Genomic DNA, 17,687 nt, shown 5'->3' with positions numbered 1-17,687 from the left:
TGGTGGTGTTGGGTCGACGGTTGGACTCGATGATCTTAGAGGTCTTTTCCAACCTTAATGATTCTATGATTCTGTGATCATTGCCAGTAGAGAGGGGAGATGTATGCAGTCTCCTGGTCACTTCACTGAACTGTGACCCTTTGGCTTTTTGAGCTATTTCATATTTTAGGAATATTCATCTCTCATCTCTACTAGGACGTCACTGTTGCACGTGTAGCGCGAGTAACAAGTTTTGTCTCAAATATCACCATATACACACCACTTGGGGAGGCATATCAGTGGTGGATCATCTATGGCTGAGTAGAAAATCCTACCCATGGAAAGATAAAGGATCTTCTGTTCACTCCTCTCCCCACTTTACATCTATCAAAGCAAAGCATCAGATGTATTTCCTCTAAAGGGAGGAAAACCTTTATGTGTACCCCCACTCATTCCTGAACTTGCTGCTGTTGCCTACCATAGCTCATTTCCTAACTCATCACTCACTCTCTTTTTTTAAAGGCAATGTATATCAGCTGAAAAGATAAGGGTGGTTTCTTACTATATAAAAGGCCTGCCACTGGGGTGATTTATATTATCTTTATAATTGGGATATATTGCATTAGAGAGCTTCGCTTTATAATAAAAAGTAAGTTTTGACCTTCAGGCATTCCTTGGGCCTGTCTTAGTTAGGCCCAGTTGGTGACACAAAGTACCCACATTGTTGGAAAGTATTAAATGTAAAAATTTCTGTGTAAGTTCGACAGTAATCTTCTTCCTGAGTGCCATTTGTAGTTCACAGTCTGAAAAAGAACTCAATTTTTAAAACCAAAGTATATATACCAATTTAAATTATGCTAAGAACATGGTTTATCATAATAATGGCCTTCAAAAATGTACTATTCAACAGAAATACTGGTCTACTCCAGACATTTCAAAAACATCAGCTTGCAACTGCTGAAGAAACTTCCCAAGAAGGATGTACTCCATCTGTAAAACTGCTGATTTCTGCAAAGAGAGACTTCCTCCCAAATCATATTTTATGTTTAGAGGATGATAAAAAAAAAACCAAACCAAACTTCTTTACCACATACTTTTCCAGAGACTTTTTCCCTTCCCTGCTTTACACATCCAGAACAAGATGATACAAAATGACCTGTTTTCAAACTAACGCAACTCTAGAATTCTTTCGGAGATGACTAATGCCAATATAAGACTCTGCCTACGATAGTGCAATGGTTTTCAATAATACTTACATACAGATATTATTTAACACTTCCCTAATCAAGAAAAACTTCTCACAGGATAACGAGTACAACCGTAATGAAATCCAAAGTTTGGGGAGCTCCTACTAGAAATGCAGGACCTAATTTTAACCTCATTGGGTTCAAACAACCCATAAAAATAAAGGCTATGTTTTGCAATGAACTATTTCACCGTCAAGCTGTACTGCAAATTAGTTTCATTTATTGTTGCCTCTCCAAATCCTTCAACATTTCTATTTCTCAGGACTCTCTCCCGCATTTTCTGTATTGTGAATTTTAGGATTGTTTTTTGTCAAATTCACTTCATACATCTGGTTTGTTCTTTTATGTCTTTATTACTCTTTTGCACTAATGCTCTTTCCCCGTGTAATTCAGAACAGGCATTTCTCCTTTACCTTATAAAATACAACCTGTTCAACAAAAAACCCCACATGAGTCCCTATGACAGCCCAATAAAAAGTTACCTTACTATTAATATTTTGTTGGGCCCTGGATTATGGTACCACCATAGTGCCACGGATTTTGATGTGACAACTGGAAGTTCTTTACCTGTCTCTTAAGAAGCAAAGACCAAACAAATAAATAAAACCCACAACCCTTCTCTCCCCCATGAAAAAGAAAGGTTTACTCTATAATTGCTATGTTACAAAAAATGCTCAACAACTCAAATCCTCTCCAAGTGCAACATAATTTTTGAAGTGTAATGCTGAACCAGTCATATTGTTTCTGCAGTCAGGGTAGAGGCACACAGACAAGTAACTGAAAAGCATCCTAACGAATGAATGTGCAACATAAGGTTTTACCATGGTAATTACCTGTTTATCTTATCCTGTGGAAATCTTTGGTTGTATCTTACCTTTCTTTCATTTATCCTTATAAAACCTTTGTAAAGTCTGAGTGTACTGTTACTCTCCTTTCACATCTATTTTTTGGTGAAGGATGCTGATCCAACGGCAGGCCTAGGGCTTTCACGACAGTAAATCGCCAGCACCTCAGTCCCTGGAAGGACATGGGTCTAAAATGCGCAGCAGGTGACAATGGATGCTGATGGCAGCAGGAAACTGAAAGCTATTTCTGAAGGATCTCTAAACAGTAAGACTATTTAAAAAAAAAAAATTAAAAAAAAAAATCAATCTATCCTGATGATCGTATTTCCCCCCTGAAAAGCATTAATAGAACTGAAAGAAGGAAAACCAGAATGCACCGATGCACTGGGACTGCAGGTGATGAGCCATTGCCATCAAACCCGCTCTCTTATACTAGACATATTACGTACTATACTAGAGTTTAAGACAAACATTTTACAGTGGCTGCCATAACTTGAACTGCTTCTTCCTTTTCACTTAGGAATATCCTCACTTTCTGAAACGTACCTTCATGTTGGAAGAGCTGAGCAAACCCAGGACCTACATGAGTGAGAGAGAGTGATTTTTGCCAGGGCAGCAGAGATATCTGGAAACGGACAAGCAGTGAGAGCAGCAGCCAGCCACATCACAGGTGCCTCGAAACCCACAGATACCACAGGCAGAAGTGGGTGCTGGAGGGACAGCTTAAAACAAGGCGTATCTGGTTACCTACACCCTATAGGTCAGTGCAGCATCGGTATTCAGTAGTAGGACAGAGAATACGTGTACATATCAAAAATCACTAGTGTTAAATGCCATAATAGAACAAAAAGGATCCTTTTTGGTACTTGCTAGAACACACAGGCATACTTATATGTTAATAGACTAAATACCGAAACAAAATGCATGTTTTGTCTAAATAGGAACTCCTGACTGAATACTTCTCATGTTCAAAATTTGCCACAGCAATACAACAAAACCAAAACGAAGCAAAGACTTCAGAAGGTATTCAAAAGTTCAAAAAGGCATGGACACTTCACTGTAACTTCTGAATAATATCAGTTTCCCTTTTCTGGAAACACTGAGAAAATATTTTTTTGCTGTGCCCTTATAACCAGGTCACCTTTATGGCTGCTTGCATCACTGTGGTATCTGAAGTATGGCTTAAACTGGGAAACAACTGATTAAATCTTTGGAGAACAGAAATGGAAAAAATAGAAATATTGTTTTTAAACTTGCATTCAGACTTTCAGAAACTAAACCTTCATGTAAGAACCTCTTTCTCTTTCTTTCTTTCTCTTTATATGCAACTACTAGAAGAGTTGCAGCAGTTGTGCTTCACTGAATGCATACATTTTATGTTCCACCATCTGCTGCTTTTGCAAAATTAGGGACATACTTGTTTCCAACCAAGAAGCTACACTTTTGACTTCCTAAATTAAGTAATATTTGAAACAACTGAATTATGTGTCAAGTTATCATGAAATTGAATGCATGATAACCAATTTCAAAACTATTGATTCCTGTACAATACGAAATTTAAAATATTAAATAATAAAAATATTCCACATCAAGGTCTTGATTACTATAGTTTACCATTACCATTCAAAAGCATGGTAGCTAATGCTCTTAGTAAGCATGTTAACTATATTCGTTTTGGTCACTCACCAATAACTATTTTTCATTAAGGATGTTTTAAACTACAGGCTCAGCTCTAGCAAAAAAACCCAAACCCAACAACAACAAAACCAAAAGAAGTCTAATTTAAGGTGAATACACATGTACATGAGTTTTGAACAGTATAACAATACTGTAACTAGCTAAATGTTTTAATTCCGAGTCTGTAAAATTCTATTAACGTCAAATATTATTTGTTTTTATCATCTAAATAAACTAGCTTAGGCTGTCACTCACTCCTTTTTATTCACTTTTTGTTTTGTCTTACTGCATGCATCTCTCGCAAAGTGAAAAATGTCTATTTAAAGATAAGTGGAAATACCACAGTACGTAACATTTTCATGTCAAAATAATTACATTATTATATTCTGAGTTAAATAATATAAGATGGGAAAACATTTTGATATGCATTTGACAGTTGTAATCCTGGCAGGATCAAATCAACTTCTTCCAAACTCATTTCTGCTAGACAAAAACAAAGAGCTCCCTAACCCGACCAGCCGCCCCTCTCACCCATCTAAGCCCCCTCACAGAAGAGGGACAAGCCAGGACAGAAGAACATCCTGCTGTATTTTTTTCTTCAAGGCTGAGACATGTTTTGGCCTGTCACAGAAGACTCATTTGTTCTCAAAAGCCAATGGAATTACATCAGCCTGAAACACGAAATTTGGTTGTTGGATTGTTATGAAGAGATGATCCTCCAAAGAACTAAAAAAAAAAGGTAGTTCACTCTCTTTGCGTCTCGTAGAGCCGCTCTTTGTCACGGAACGAGTGTGGCTTTGCTGAGAGAGGGACTTGAAAACTGTGCAAGTGGAGGCACGGCTTGCGAACCAGAGAGGTAGCGGTTGTGCTCGCACACGCTTTTCTGAAATACATGCTCCAAACAGTTTCTTGTACACTCTTTATTTTCATGGCAGTAACACCCACGGCTTCAAGTGCCCCCCTTTTTCCCCCCCCCCGGAAATAGATCAATTCTGGATTGGTTGATACTGCCACATTTTTCTGATGGAGAGATGACAAAAATGTAATACTCCTTTATGAAGGGAAGTATTTTTTTGATTTAATAAACCAAATTTAAGATGCATTTAGACACTTCTCTGTCTTGTGCTGCATTTTTATACATATATCATGCACCATTTTTGTGTCCCCTACGGAATAAAACAATATTTTCCATTATGCTATTCTCTACATAGCCTTCTAGTCCTTAATAGAGAGAAGAATTTATCTCCATCCATTTCTTCGAGAAAAGAGCATAACTATATTTTCATCATGTGTTTGATATAAATCCTTTGTTTGTTAAGGATACAGAAAGATATTTCAAAAGAAATGTCTCCTGTGTAGTATACTTCAGTAAGTATAATTAAAATAATTTTATTTGCAGCATTAATTTAAATCTTGGAGATCAAACAAGGATCCTGTTTTCACAATCTGTGTTCACAAATAATGACTCTATGTGTTTCTTTTAAAGGTCAATATAATTCAAACTGGTTGGGAGACAAATTCTCCTTAGGTCTCGTATGCTTAGCAGATGCGAGTCGAGGTAACTACATTTAACATCAAGAAGATGACAGATTCACATCACCTGCGGACCCAGGCCAAGTTTGGGAGCTTAAAATAGCTTTTGGCAAGTACACAGTAAAACAGTTGCCTTCTATAATAAGCACAGAAAAATTACGCACCGATACACGTGCATACACAGTAGTAAGTCTTGAAGTGTACGTCAATATTCCAGTAACCTGTTTTCTTCATGTTTCTATTTCACCATTTCCCTTCTGACACAGAGATTACAATTTTCTTCCTTTTTATTAGTATCACAAATTGTCATCGCTTACTGTTTTACATGATCCCTTTCACATGAATTCTGTTACTGAAAGTATTTTCCCCTTGGTGGTTCGCTTTAATACTGTGACAATAAATGCATGTTTGCTGTCACGAAGAGTGTGAGAGAAAGCTTTGTATTTCTGATGTCATTTTGATACATCACCGTGTTACAGAATGAAAAAAAATCACCAAATCTAACACTTTACAGTACTCTTCATTCAATCTACCAAAGGTAGCACATGACTTATTTAATATGTACAAAACAGAGTTTCTATCTGCCCAGTTTTAATAAAATATCAGGACAAAACAACCATAAAATGTCCTGAATATTACTTTTCTCTAACATGCAGTAAACAATTTTTGGTTTCAAGCTGCAAGGTTAGACAAATTTATAACCAAGTATGTGCAATGGTAAGTAATAAATCAGCATACAAACATGAACGTATATTGATACGGGAAAACAAATTTTAAAAAAGCAGTTTTACTCAATAAAAGAAATCTTTGGCCCATGAGATATCAGCTGCATTCCCCCTATCTTTTGTGGAGTCAAGGTTGCACTCCACATATACATGGCCATGAACAATACTTTTCCAAACATCTTTATAGCTGACACCAGATACCTGAACCAGACACTCTCAACCGAAACACAAAGAAAAAAGTTACAAAGGTGTTAACTGAAACTATGCAACTTTCTGTAAGTTCAGCTACAGAATCTTTAAATTGAAAGATATAAAGTATCAATGACAAAAATTAAGAGGCTCCAAATTTGCAGGCAATACAAAATTAGGTTGGAAACCTTGACTAAGGGAAATAATAATTTAAGACATGATAGTCCTTCCACAACCCTCTCAAACTATACTGGCCATGAAGAAAGGGAAAAGGAGAGCTGGTACTATGTACAACACTGTAACACCATCTTCAGTAGGTCACTGGTCTTTTAAATAATCTCTAGTGAACAAATAAGATTTCAGAAAGTTTTTAGTAGATAATTACACTTCCTGATTTTGTAATTAGTGGAACTACATGTAATTACATAATAATTATGACGGTAATTACGTAATTAAGATGTATAATTATGTAGTAAAAAACATTATGGAAATAAAAGCCATCAACTGTATAAGCACAATACATTTTTAAAAATAAATTCTGTATCATCTGTTTAAAGCTACCATTTTCCTCAAAATATCAAAGTGATTATGAGCCATCACTGGCAAGTTCTAAAATACATTTCTTATGAGACTTAAAAATCATACAGATAATTGTATCTTTTTTTAAATCTCTTCAAAGCCTTAGCTTTACATTATCCTTCTGATGTCTAGGCACATGTACACTGAATGGATTATACAGAGTTAAATTGTTTATATTTATATTTCCAATTTCTACTAAAATAATTTAAAAAAATTAGCATCGATGTCAGAATTCTGGTATAAAAGAAACGGGATGTTTTTTTTTTTTTAGTACACTGCCAGATCCATCAAACTTAAGGGTCTTCTAAAAGGAAAAACATGCTAGCCTTGCACTTTCCATTAAAGAGCTTACTGCTCTGCGAAGCAGTAGTCATTAAAAGAAGTCTCGTCACTTCTGACTTGCATTTAACAACAACAGAACTGCCCCCTATCAAAAAACAACCCCAAACTTCATTAACAGCGATGAAACGAGAAAGCGAAAGGTCTCTATAAGAAAAATGTCAGAGTTGCAGATAAAAAAGAAACAGTGAAGAAAAAAGAGCATTAAAAATATTTTCTGTTTAGAGACACTCACAAGAGAACTGATAAAGGAGGCAGATGACATTAGATAGACTACAGCATTGCACAGGCTGTAACAAGTTGGCATGTATCTTTATACTTAAGTAGGAAAAAAATCCTGAAGTGCAAATGAGAAGATTTTTCTGTTCCCTTTTTCCCAGAGGGGGGGGGGGGGGGGGCGGAATCTATCAGTAGCAGCAGGATATTTAATTGAAGAGGTCAAATAACCATCCCAATTCAGGAGGAGTCAGAAGTTAGTTAAGCCACTACTTCATCCCACCTGCAACATTAATACAATGTGCAATGAAAAAATGTCTTCATTAATCAAAACCATTTATTAGCAGTAGGAGCCACAGTAAATGCACTCCTGTCATGCCACAGATTTCCCACATTGTGGACATATCATAACTGTTTTAACTCATTATTTCCATTTATTTCATTCACAAGCAGAGAAAATAACAATTCCTAACCCCAAGAAAGGTGTCACAGCCCATTAAGTTTTGTGCTCAGAGAAAGGGTTATAGAAATGTACAGTGTGGGGTTTACTTAGATTTTGCAGGTTTAACAAAAAGACCACACGAACAGAAATAGAGTGGAGAAAAAGTTACACTTAAGATGTTAAAAATGTCCAACTGGCAATAAAAAAAAGTATGATCATTATGGGAGGATAACTTAAGATTTAAAGATCAGCTAACTGCCCATACATTACTTCAAAAGGATCAGAAAACCTACAGTGAACAATTTTCAATAGTTTTTGCTTTCAAAAAAGTTAGTAGATTTAAAAACACTCGAGAAACAGTGACTCAAATTTTAAAAAAAAAAAGAGTTCAGAAATCTTCCTCTTCAAAAGAACACATTAAGGAAAAATGAACAAGTGCTTTTGAAGATATACTCAAAGATTAAATTCTTGAAAATTATTATTTTACAATCTCTTCAAAACAACATGATTGGAAGACAAAGTACTTGACAACAAATGTGCAGAGGAGCATTTGTTTGCTTGGATGTAAAGATCACTATAGTGAATTGAAGTCTTAGCGATAGTTTCTGGAGATGTGACGCAAACAGAAATGCTTTGTTTATCGAACTGTACTCTCTGAAAAGAGATATGCCCAGTTTCAGCTGTTGCCATCTTAAAAATAAATGCATACACACATATGCACATAGGTTATTTATATGATTTCTCCTTATGTTCCCCTGGAAAGTGCACATAGATAACTATAACCCCTTTCTTATTTATTGCAACAAGTACTTTTTTGTAGTCTTCCTGCCTGTATAGTGATAAAAATGTGGCAAATTGTTCTGATGCGAGAAGTCTCCATTTCATTACACTAGTTTCACATACAATACAATCCTTCCAGCTCCATCTCACACCTGCTCTCCTCCCTTTATCTGACTGAACCTCCACACAGGATCTCGGAGCAGGAACACCTCCTTGCTCAGGCCCATCCTTTCAACCCCAGCTGCAGTCAGTCTCCCTCCTTCAGTCTCACCACCGTCATTGTGACTAAGGAGACTGCAGCATCCTTATCTTCCATGAAGCCTTCTATTTGATGCCAGGAGGGGGAACTGAACTAGAGACATTTGCGTGAGGCAGAGTAGTGGTACTGACTTTACGTGGGCTCCATTTCTCTTCGCTTTTAAAGATTTTCATTTTACCGTAGAAGCAAAATGAAAACAGTAATATCTTTGAATATTTAACAATACCAATATTTGAACGGAATAATGATATAAAGCTTACTACACTATTTTGATCTCCTGACAACATAGCCATAAAAATACATTGGTTTCCATTTCTGAAGTTAAGGTGTACAAAGCGAGCATACTCCTGTATTTAAACATCACGTGTTTAAAATCACTGACAGCTTACCTATCCTTTTTTCATCCAAATGAACAGAGGATGCTACTAGTTTGCTACTCCTGCTGCTTCTTATTGCTCTGACTGTTCACCTAGGTAGCGATGTCTGACTAAACCCACAACCCAGTTTTGAAAAACTAAGTGTAAGAAAGTGCTGAAAACATTTTGAGTATGTTATTAGTCACAATGGAGCACCTTTTCCTTTCCTGATTAAAAAAATAATTCAGAACAAACAGCCCTTATGGTATTATTGGTGTCTGTAAATTAGGGGGTTTGGCATAGTGATATTGAAAATTAAATTGGTTTTTGACCCAATACTAACTGTGCAACAGTTCCTAATCCAGAAAGACAGCAAAGAATTTCAGAATTTCACTTTGTGTAGTGTGAAAACTAAGAACCTTGCACTGTATCACAATGTTAACATACTAAACTGTATCACCATGACAGACCTTAAACTTCCAGGTGAATGGAAACATTTGTTTGGAGGATAAATGCTACTATTAATAACAGGACTAAAGACCCATAACTATATAATCCAGATATTCCTGGATGGTATAACTGACAGATAACTTCACCAGTCACTGAAACAATAAAGCATCACGTAGACCAACCAGCTTATTTTTGATTCTTACAGGGAAAAGATGGACCAACAAGAGTATACAATGATTACAGTAGATCACAAATGAAACATGAGTGAACAGTGTTGTTGCAAACGTAAACACCATACTGGTATAAATAAACAGAAGAACGGTTTGCAAAACATGTTAATTAATCCTTCTGCTGTATTCCACTCTGATAGATCTGACCTATTGAAGGTCTACAAAAAATAAACCAAACATGCAGACAAGTAGAAAACTCTCCCTCTGTTCCTCAAAAAAATTCAGGTTTGTAGTTGACAGACTTAAGACGATAGCATACAGGTTTTCAACATGTAAAACTCTAAGAGAAAGAAAATATTCTATCACCCACTGTGCACAGAATTAAGCTTCAGAAAGCAAAATTCATCTTAGATATAAAAAGCTCTCTGTAGTAAGTACAGTGAAGCACCAGAAGAAACTGGTTGTAAAACCTGACAAATTGTAGAACCTGCATCACCAGAGGTTTTTTAAATTTAGCCTATCTTTAAAAAATAGGCTATGGTATTGATCCTCTTGCAGGGAAAGGGAGCAGGTTGAATGTCTTTTTGAACTCCTGCTGATTTCACAATTATTATTTTAGATTCCATTTCAATAAATAGTATGGACCTTCAATATAAATAGCTGAACAAACAAAACCTGTTCTGTAATTAAGGTTCTGTATTTTGAAGAGGCAAGTATAGAAAACACAAATGAACTAGTAGTGAAATCTCAAGGTTCTTAATGAGAGACGACATGAATTCTTTCAAACTATGGTGGAAAACACATTTATATCTTGAATCTCCAGCCATTGAAAAATCTTTTTATAGAAGAATAATCCAAGATGAGTAACAACCTAAAGCTGCTATTAAGAATAAACAGAATCTACAAGAAAGAAGAAAAACTGGTCTTTAAAAACTCAGGGAAAATGGCAATAAAAGGTAAAATCGCCTGAAGTCCATGCAATTTAGGCTTTGAAAAAAAAAATCCCAAAACAAAGCAAAAAACCCTCCCCAAACCAAAGTCAAAACAACAGTAAGTGGTTTAGTCACATAAATAGTAAAAAGGAGACTGAAAACACCAAAGATGTACAAAACCTAAATTAAAACTTTGCCACCGTTTTTGATAAAAGCAATGATGCTGATCACAGGTCAAGGACAGAATGGCTTGTGAACGATGGCATGGAAACAAAATTTTTTGGCTTCCAAGGGAAAATAAACACGAGCTTCATGTTATGAAGGGGAATTCACTAAATTTCCACTTCACAACTACAACAAAATTGGAATATGAAAATTATTTCAATCCTACAGAGTTTTAAATTAAGTATATCAAATCAGTAACATATATTATTAGAAAACAGAACACTGGTATCTATAAAATAAAAAGGTGACCCAAACAGGCATAGGCAATTATCCTCAAGTTCTGCATGTATTTTAGAGCGATAGAAAGATGACTTCCTCCCAGAAGATATCTGAAAAATGGGACAAAATTGTACATAGGTTTACCAGACTCACCTAGTTAGTCTCTTTGAAGAGAACCAATTTTCAAAGGAAAACTAACAGATCTAATTTACCTGGCCTTAACACCTGCTGCAGCACCAAGGCTGAAATCACAGGCTGGCTGAAGAAGATTATACAATAACTTTCAAATCACTAAGAAAAAGAAAAATACACCACGCTGAAAGGTAAACTGTCCAAGAGAACAGAAGGTCCTAGCAGAGTTCTTGCAATTCCTTGAGAATTACTCTGGAAACTAATTTTATTGAACTTTCTCCACTTAGCGGTGAGGGTCCAAGAAACATTTTCTGATTAAGGCAGAAGGTAGGAAATCATGTGAATGCAGAAGCCACCACACTGTTTTTCAGAGGTAATTCATTAACCTTGAAGTCTAAAATTACAAATGAGATTAAGCAGTCCAAAATGAATGAAACCAAGAAAATTAAACTAAAACAAAATGCCATGAACCTGGGATATGAACTCATGGTTCCAAAATGACAGGAGGAAAAAAAAAAAACACCTCAAACCTCAGGATTTCTATCATTACTTAACTACAAGTTAATGATATGATACAGCTATGAACAGGGCATAGGTGACTCAAGAAAGCATCAGCAGAGGTACTTCCAGCAAACATACAGATCCAGTGTACAAAACACTGGACAGATACCATCTAAAATTCCATGTAATTTCTAGTTTCTCATACTCAAAGATTAATTCAACCTAGAGAAGACTTGCACACAAAGGTGCTAAGAGGAAGGATCGTGCAGCAGAGACCAATTCCTCCTAAAGAAAGCTAAGAGTGTCTCTGTCTTAGTTTAAAACAAAATAGAGATGTTACCACTGTTTCCAAAAGCATAGTGGAGAACAGCAGGGAAGAGAAATAAATAAACATCTAGTGAACGGACATAAACAAGCCACAAATAAGTTAGAATGGGAAAATTATAGTGAATTTTCAGCCATCATAGAAACGAGGGTCCGAAACACATCTTGAACAGCAGCGAAAGGGGAAGAACCACCCACAGATTTTAAAATGAAGTGCCATAAACTTGCAGTCCTTAAAGATGTGGTGGTCTGCAGTAGCAGGGGATTGGATGCGATCACCATGAAGCCTCTTCTACTCTTGTGTCCTTTTATTAGGCAAGAGATCTACACACAAAGTAATTTGGTTTCAGCTAGCAGTAGCATCCACTATATAACATTCCTTCAGTACATCTACAAAGTTGTATTAGACTGAGATGGCTAATAGAGTGTGACCTTCTTTGGATGTACAAAGTCATTCTGAAATGCAAGCGTCAGAGCGAGTTCACTGTCTTAGAGGGATTAGGAAAGGAAGTGTAACAGGCCAAAACCAGACTGTTCGCTTATTCGAGCATTTTTTAGCTAAGAGGTTACACTATTTTGATTTTCATATAAGGCTTATCAAAATAACATTTAGAAAGACTGAGTTTTGTTTAGTCTCTTTCTGTCACCCAGCAACCTAGCTGGTGACGCAGGGCAGGGGTGGGGAAGACCATCACAGCAGAGCTGCTAACAGAATAGTAGTCTCCAACAGTAGCACCTTTTCTTCACAGGCACCATCAGAACCGCACAGAGGATGCAGTGGAAGTGCTCTCTGTGGATAACTCACTTCAACGGTGGGACCCAAACACAGCTTTATTCAGAATTCCAAGTTGGCCAAGTATTAGCCCACCTTCAGAAATATTCTTCCGTCAGCTTGAAAATCACTTAGCTGCACAAAACCCACGGTTCCATTACAGCTTAGAAATGCTTTAGTTCAGAAATGTTATGGTAATTGGAAGACAACAAGAAAAAAAAAAAATCTTCCCAACATTAGCTTAATCTGTGTATTTAAGAGAGCTTTGTAGACAATTAGCATTACTGCTTTTCTTGTCCCACCATTTTCTCCCTGATAAAAAGTGTCTCTTCAATATTAATAGTTGAATATAAGTTTTAATTGGCTTTTCTTTTAGATATTGTATACATATGTTTTAATTAATCTATTTACTGAAGCTGATGTGTCCTTCAAACTTCAAGCAAAGAGATTTCTCTAATGGTGTAACATGCAAGAAAAGCACTTTTTCCAAAGCGCAGTCACTTCAAAAGAAGAAAGGAGACATATAATCTATTCTTAAAGTGGTTAACTCCAACACAACATTCCTTTTACTCCTTCAAACTTCAAGCAAAGAGATTTCTCTAATGGTGTAACATGCAAGAAAAGCACTTTTTCCAAAGCGCAGTCACTTCAAAAGAAGAAAGGAGACATATAATCTATTCTTAAAGTGGTTAACTCCAACACAACACATTCCTTTTACAGGGGATTCCTAAATTCATACTTTCTTCTATTTTCTGTTTTAGATTACAGCCTCGCAGTTCAGATTTGAAGAGTACAAATGTGTAGGCCTAGTTTCTAGCATGCAAGTTGCTATTAAACTATAGTTAATTAATTAAAAATTTAAAATTACCTTTATCATCTTCAGTAATCACTTTATCCATCGCATACTCCACATCAAAAATGTATCGGTAAAAGCAGAGCTGAGTGTACAGGGCCTTATCAGAATACTGTAATGTAAGAAGACAGTAATTAAAAACCCAACTCAAAAGCGCGTCTCTTGCACCCATTTCTAAGTCCACTATCAAAAGGTGATTCTTTCTGTTTTTTTCTAACAGTTTATACATTCCATTCACGTCAGATTTTGGAACTGTTATTATTATTATGCTGCAAAAGCCCTTTACTACATCTCTACACTTTTTCTCACAATTTACACCAAGCATTTACGTAAATTATACTAAACTTATCAATTCTTACAGAAACATAAATCGTGTTTATCCATTCTTATAGATATGTGTATCACAATGATGCTTTAGCAACAAAATGAAAATCATAAGAATGATGGGACAAAGGAATAAATTTAGTGCTTTAGTATATTGTACAATGCAATGATCTCAAAAAAGAGTTAATGTATATTTTTGATGAATACAGGTGTTTGGCTGTATTCCCTCCCTTCCCCCCCTGCCCTCCCCCTCCAGCTGTGGTTACATAAATTGTGAACATGCCATTCAAATAAGAACAGGTGCATATATACCTTTGCAGCTATGCCATCACCTTGCTCTACACATCTGTGAAGGCTACTGCATGTTAGTAATCACACATGTAGTTCAAAAATCTGCAGGTGTGTACATGTGGAATATGATATTCAATTAAATGCTCTGAATGTCAGTGATGTCAAGCCTCTGTGCTGTTCCTCTTCTTCAAAAATACATGCCTGTATGCATTCCTGTCACTGCCGCCATTCTGTGCACTAGGAGATTGCTCAAATAGACATGAGATCCATCCTGCCCATGCTACAACTAAACCCTTTCAAGGTAATCTTCTTGAACTCTTGTTCAACAAAACCACATTCCAGTCCCTGCTGTTTAAGATATTGGAGTTCAAATATTGGCCAACAATGGTTTGAAGAGTTGTGTGTTACAAAAATCCTAATTAAGAATGAGATAACCTAACAGCATCAAACGTGGAACTAGTGTCCATTTTAATACATTTAGTACACATCTAGATATGTACAAACTCTTGAAGATTTTCTTGATGAGCTATAAAACCAATGGAGAATGTGGTTAGACCAACGTAAAACTGCAACTCAGTATACCACAAGGAATGATCTTGAAAATGCAGTGGAAGAGGAACTGGTAAACTATTTCTGCTTACTGGAATTCTGCTTTAACTTAGCTTTTCGCTCTTCTACCCAATCAAGCCAAGTTTTGTTACTAAATTCAGCTAATTTTACACTTCTGCTGACATGTTCTAAAGTATCTATAACTATTAAGCAACTCATGTTGAGACATTTGACAACTATTACTACTGCTTAGTTATTTTTTTATATATTTTAACAGTATACTTTTTTCCACTTCATGTGAACCTACTTTAAAAAAAGACACACAGAAGCTTATTTTATTCCTTATTAGCTATTCTACGATATGCATCATCATTATACTATTATACACCAGTTATTTTTAGTAAATCCTGATTACTGCTTCCTGAAGAAGAAAAAAGGAGGACGACAGCGATTAAGTTATTTGTTTAGTTTTTTAGATTCAGCTGTAATTGCTGGTACACATCTCCCTGACTGCACACATGAAGCAGGTTGAATAGAACACTGAAATTACCTCCTTCATAATAGTTTGTTTTGATAATGTATTGTGTGTCGAGATGATGAGAAACAGTTGCTGTCAATTTGATTAGCCATTATATTTTTATGTTAATTGCCATTATTGGGTCCATTCTGTTTAGTGTCACCATAGAAGCCATACAATGTTAGCATAAATAACAAATTGGAGTAAATTAGGAAGATATATTTTTGCCAATTCATTTTAATTGCCCCTCAGTCCTTCCGTCGGTTAACGCAGCTGTTGACCCATAATAAGCGCTAGGTCAATATAGCTGCTTGTCAATTCAGAAATGCAAAGTGCTGTGTTGCTGGTAATGGATATACAACAACCTTTGCCAGCCAACTGAAGCAAACGAATGACAATCCACATGAAAGAATAAAGCATCAGCTATAGAGTTTAGTGACCTGATATTAGTAGGCAGGCTAATTGAAAGTCACTGCTTAAATGGATAAAGAAAATACAAAAATCAGTATGTAAAAATGTACACATGCACACATAGACACATATATATATACACACACAATTTTTTTTTTTTTTTTACTGATAATGTGCTAGTATCTCCTTCCCTTTAGCTTCCTGCCACATCTTACAACTGGTGGAAAACAAAAGGGTTTGAAGATTTTCATGCAATTAAGTATGAATATTATGGCATACTTATGAATTCAAGGAAGAGGTACCTCAAATTTAAAAGGACTTTAGGAATTACTTATATCCTCACTTCTTATATTTCCTTAATTTCTGGTAACCTATAGGTTTAAAAAAAGGGAAAAAACCCCCAATCCCTAAAACTTCAAACCCAAGTAATATTTTACTTTTAATGATGAATTTTTTGCATAAAGAAAACTTGACACCCCTAACATTATGGTAAGAACTTGGGCTAAATTTGTATTGTCATTTATGCATTCTTTCTTCCCATGAAAGACAGAATGGTGAGTACATGAAAATAAAACTCTATTTTGAGGTTCTTATTTGTTCCATGATGTTTGATTTCTTGATTTCATTAGGCACTGACTTCAGCAGATAGATCTGCTTCTTTGACAGCTTCCATGAAAGACCACTTTGTTCTTTCTATGCAACCAAACTTTTTTTTTTTTTAAATTGCATTTAAAACAGCAATAAACAGATGAAGGAACCAAAGGTATATAGTTTGCATTCAGCACAGTTATTCACACCTTTGACAGAAAAATTAAGCTTCTAATATAAAAATAACAGATGTAGTAAAAAAAAAAAAATCATTGTGCTTGGCCAACAAAATATTAATTTGAAGAAATCCTGGTTTAATATGGTTGCAGAACTGGTTCCTATAGCATCAGGAGGCCAACTGCAAATCTCCACCCTGCCTTCCTAGGAAGAATTTAAGATTACACAAATTACGTAAAAGGAAACTGATGGCGTCTTCTTAACAGAACTGGTAAATTACGAACACTGGAAAAGCAAATTTTCCTATAACTAAGCACAAAAATAGGGTACAAAATGGTCAGTCATGAAAAGAAAATAATCTCACTCAGCTACCACACACGCCAGGGAACGCTCACTAGGGCACACATTAGGAAAAGAGACTTCACAGACGCAATGCATTTGTATTTCTGGAGTTCCTGAAGGTCAGCTGTGCCTCCACACGTGTCCAAGTCCACCCTGCTTGACTGCAACGACTAACTTAGTGTTTGTCTTGTCCCTACAGCTGCTGATGTTTGAACAAGGCACTGGACTGAAGGGTAGCACCATCTCTTCTCCTGTCCCACAAATGGCCTTGCTCCAGAGCTGAGTTTTTAGGCCCCTTGCACGCTCAACTCCACCTCTCTCTGGCCCAGCAAACCGCGATACCATTTTTCCACAAAGCGAAGTTTCAAGTGGAGAATGGTCCCAACTCCCTCACTCTATAACAGCGTAGTCAGTGAGTAGGGGATTTTTCCAGAAGAAGCAGACACAGGTTTGCAATCCTTCTGGCAAGAACAGAGAATTGAACTTGGTTTTCTTAATCTTGCAAGAGAGGGTGGAAAAATTGCCAGTGTCCACCTTTCCTCCTCTTTTTTAGAAATGCCAAAGCTCGACTCTCTGAAAGTAAGGGGACCTGGAAGGATTTAACCATTGGCGAGCATCTTCCTACGCTAAACACAGTGCTTGAGGAGAACTTAAGATGCACTATCTCTCATCAGCTTTTCTGTTATGGAAGAAAGGTTGGTGGCAGCAGCATTTAGGTGTTGAAAGTAGAAGGCCCCTCCCTCA

The 17,687-nt window shown here is 36.3% G+C and overlaps 1 protein-coding gene across 1 annotated transcript in view; it reads right to left on the bottom strand.

The window, feature by feature from the left end:
* The window catches only part of POLA1 (DNA polymerase alpha 1, catalytic subunit), a 210,001-nt gene that overhangs the window by 31,400 nt on the left and 160,914 nt on the right, over positions 1-17,687 (bottom strand). The window contains 1 exon segment of the mRNA XM_009276922.1: positions 13,760-13,856. Coding sequence (XP_009275197.1) covers positions 13,760-13,856 — 97 coding nt within the window.

This window comes from Aptenodytes forsteri, unplaced genomic scaffold (assembly GCF_000699145.1).
Source record: "Aptenodytes forsteri isolate BGI_AS27 unplaced genomic scaffold, ASM69914v1 Scaffold273, whole genome shotgun sequence".
Lineage (NCBI taxonomy): Eukaryota > Metazoa > Chordata > Aves > Sphenisciformes > Spheniscidae > Aptenodytes > Aptenodytes forsteri.
Note: the sequence above shows the minus strand (reverse complement) of the source record. Positions and strands in the feature narration are given on the sequence as shown.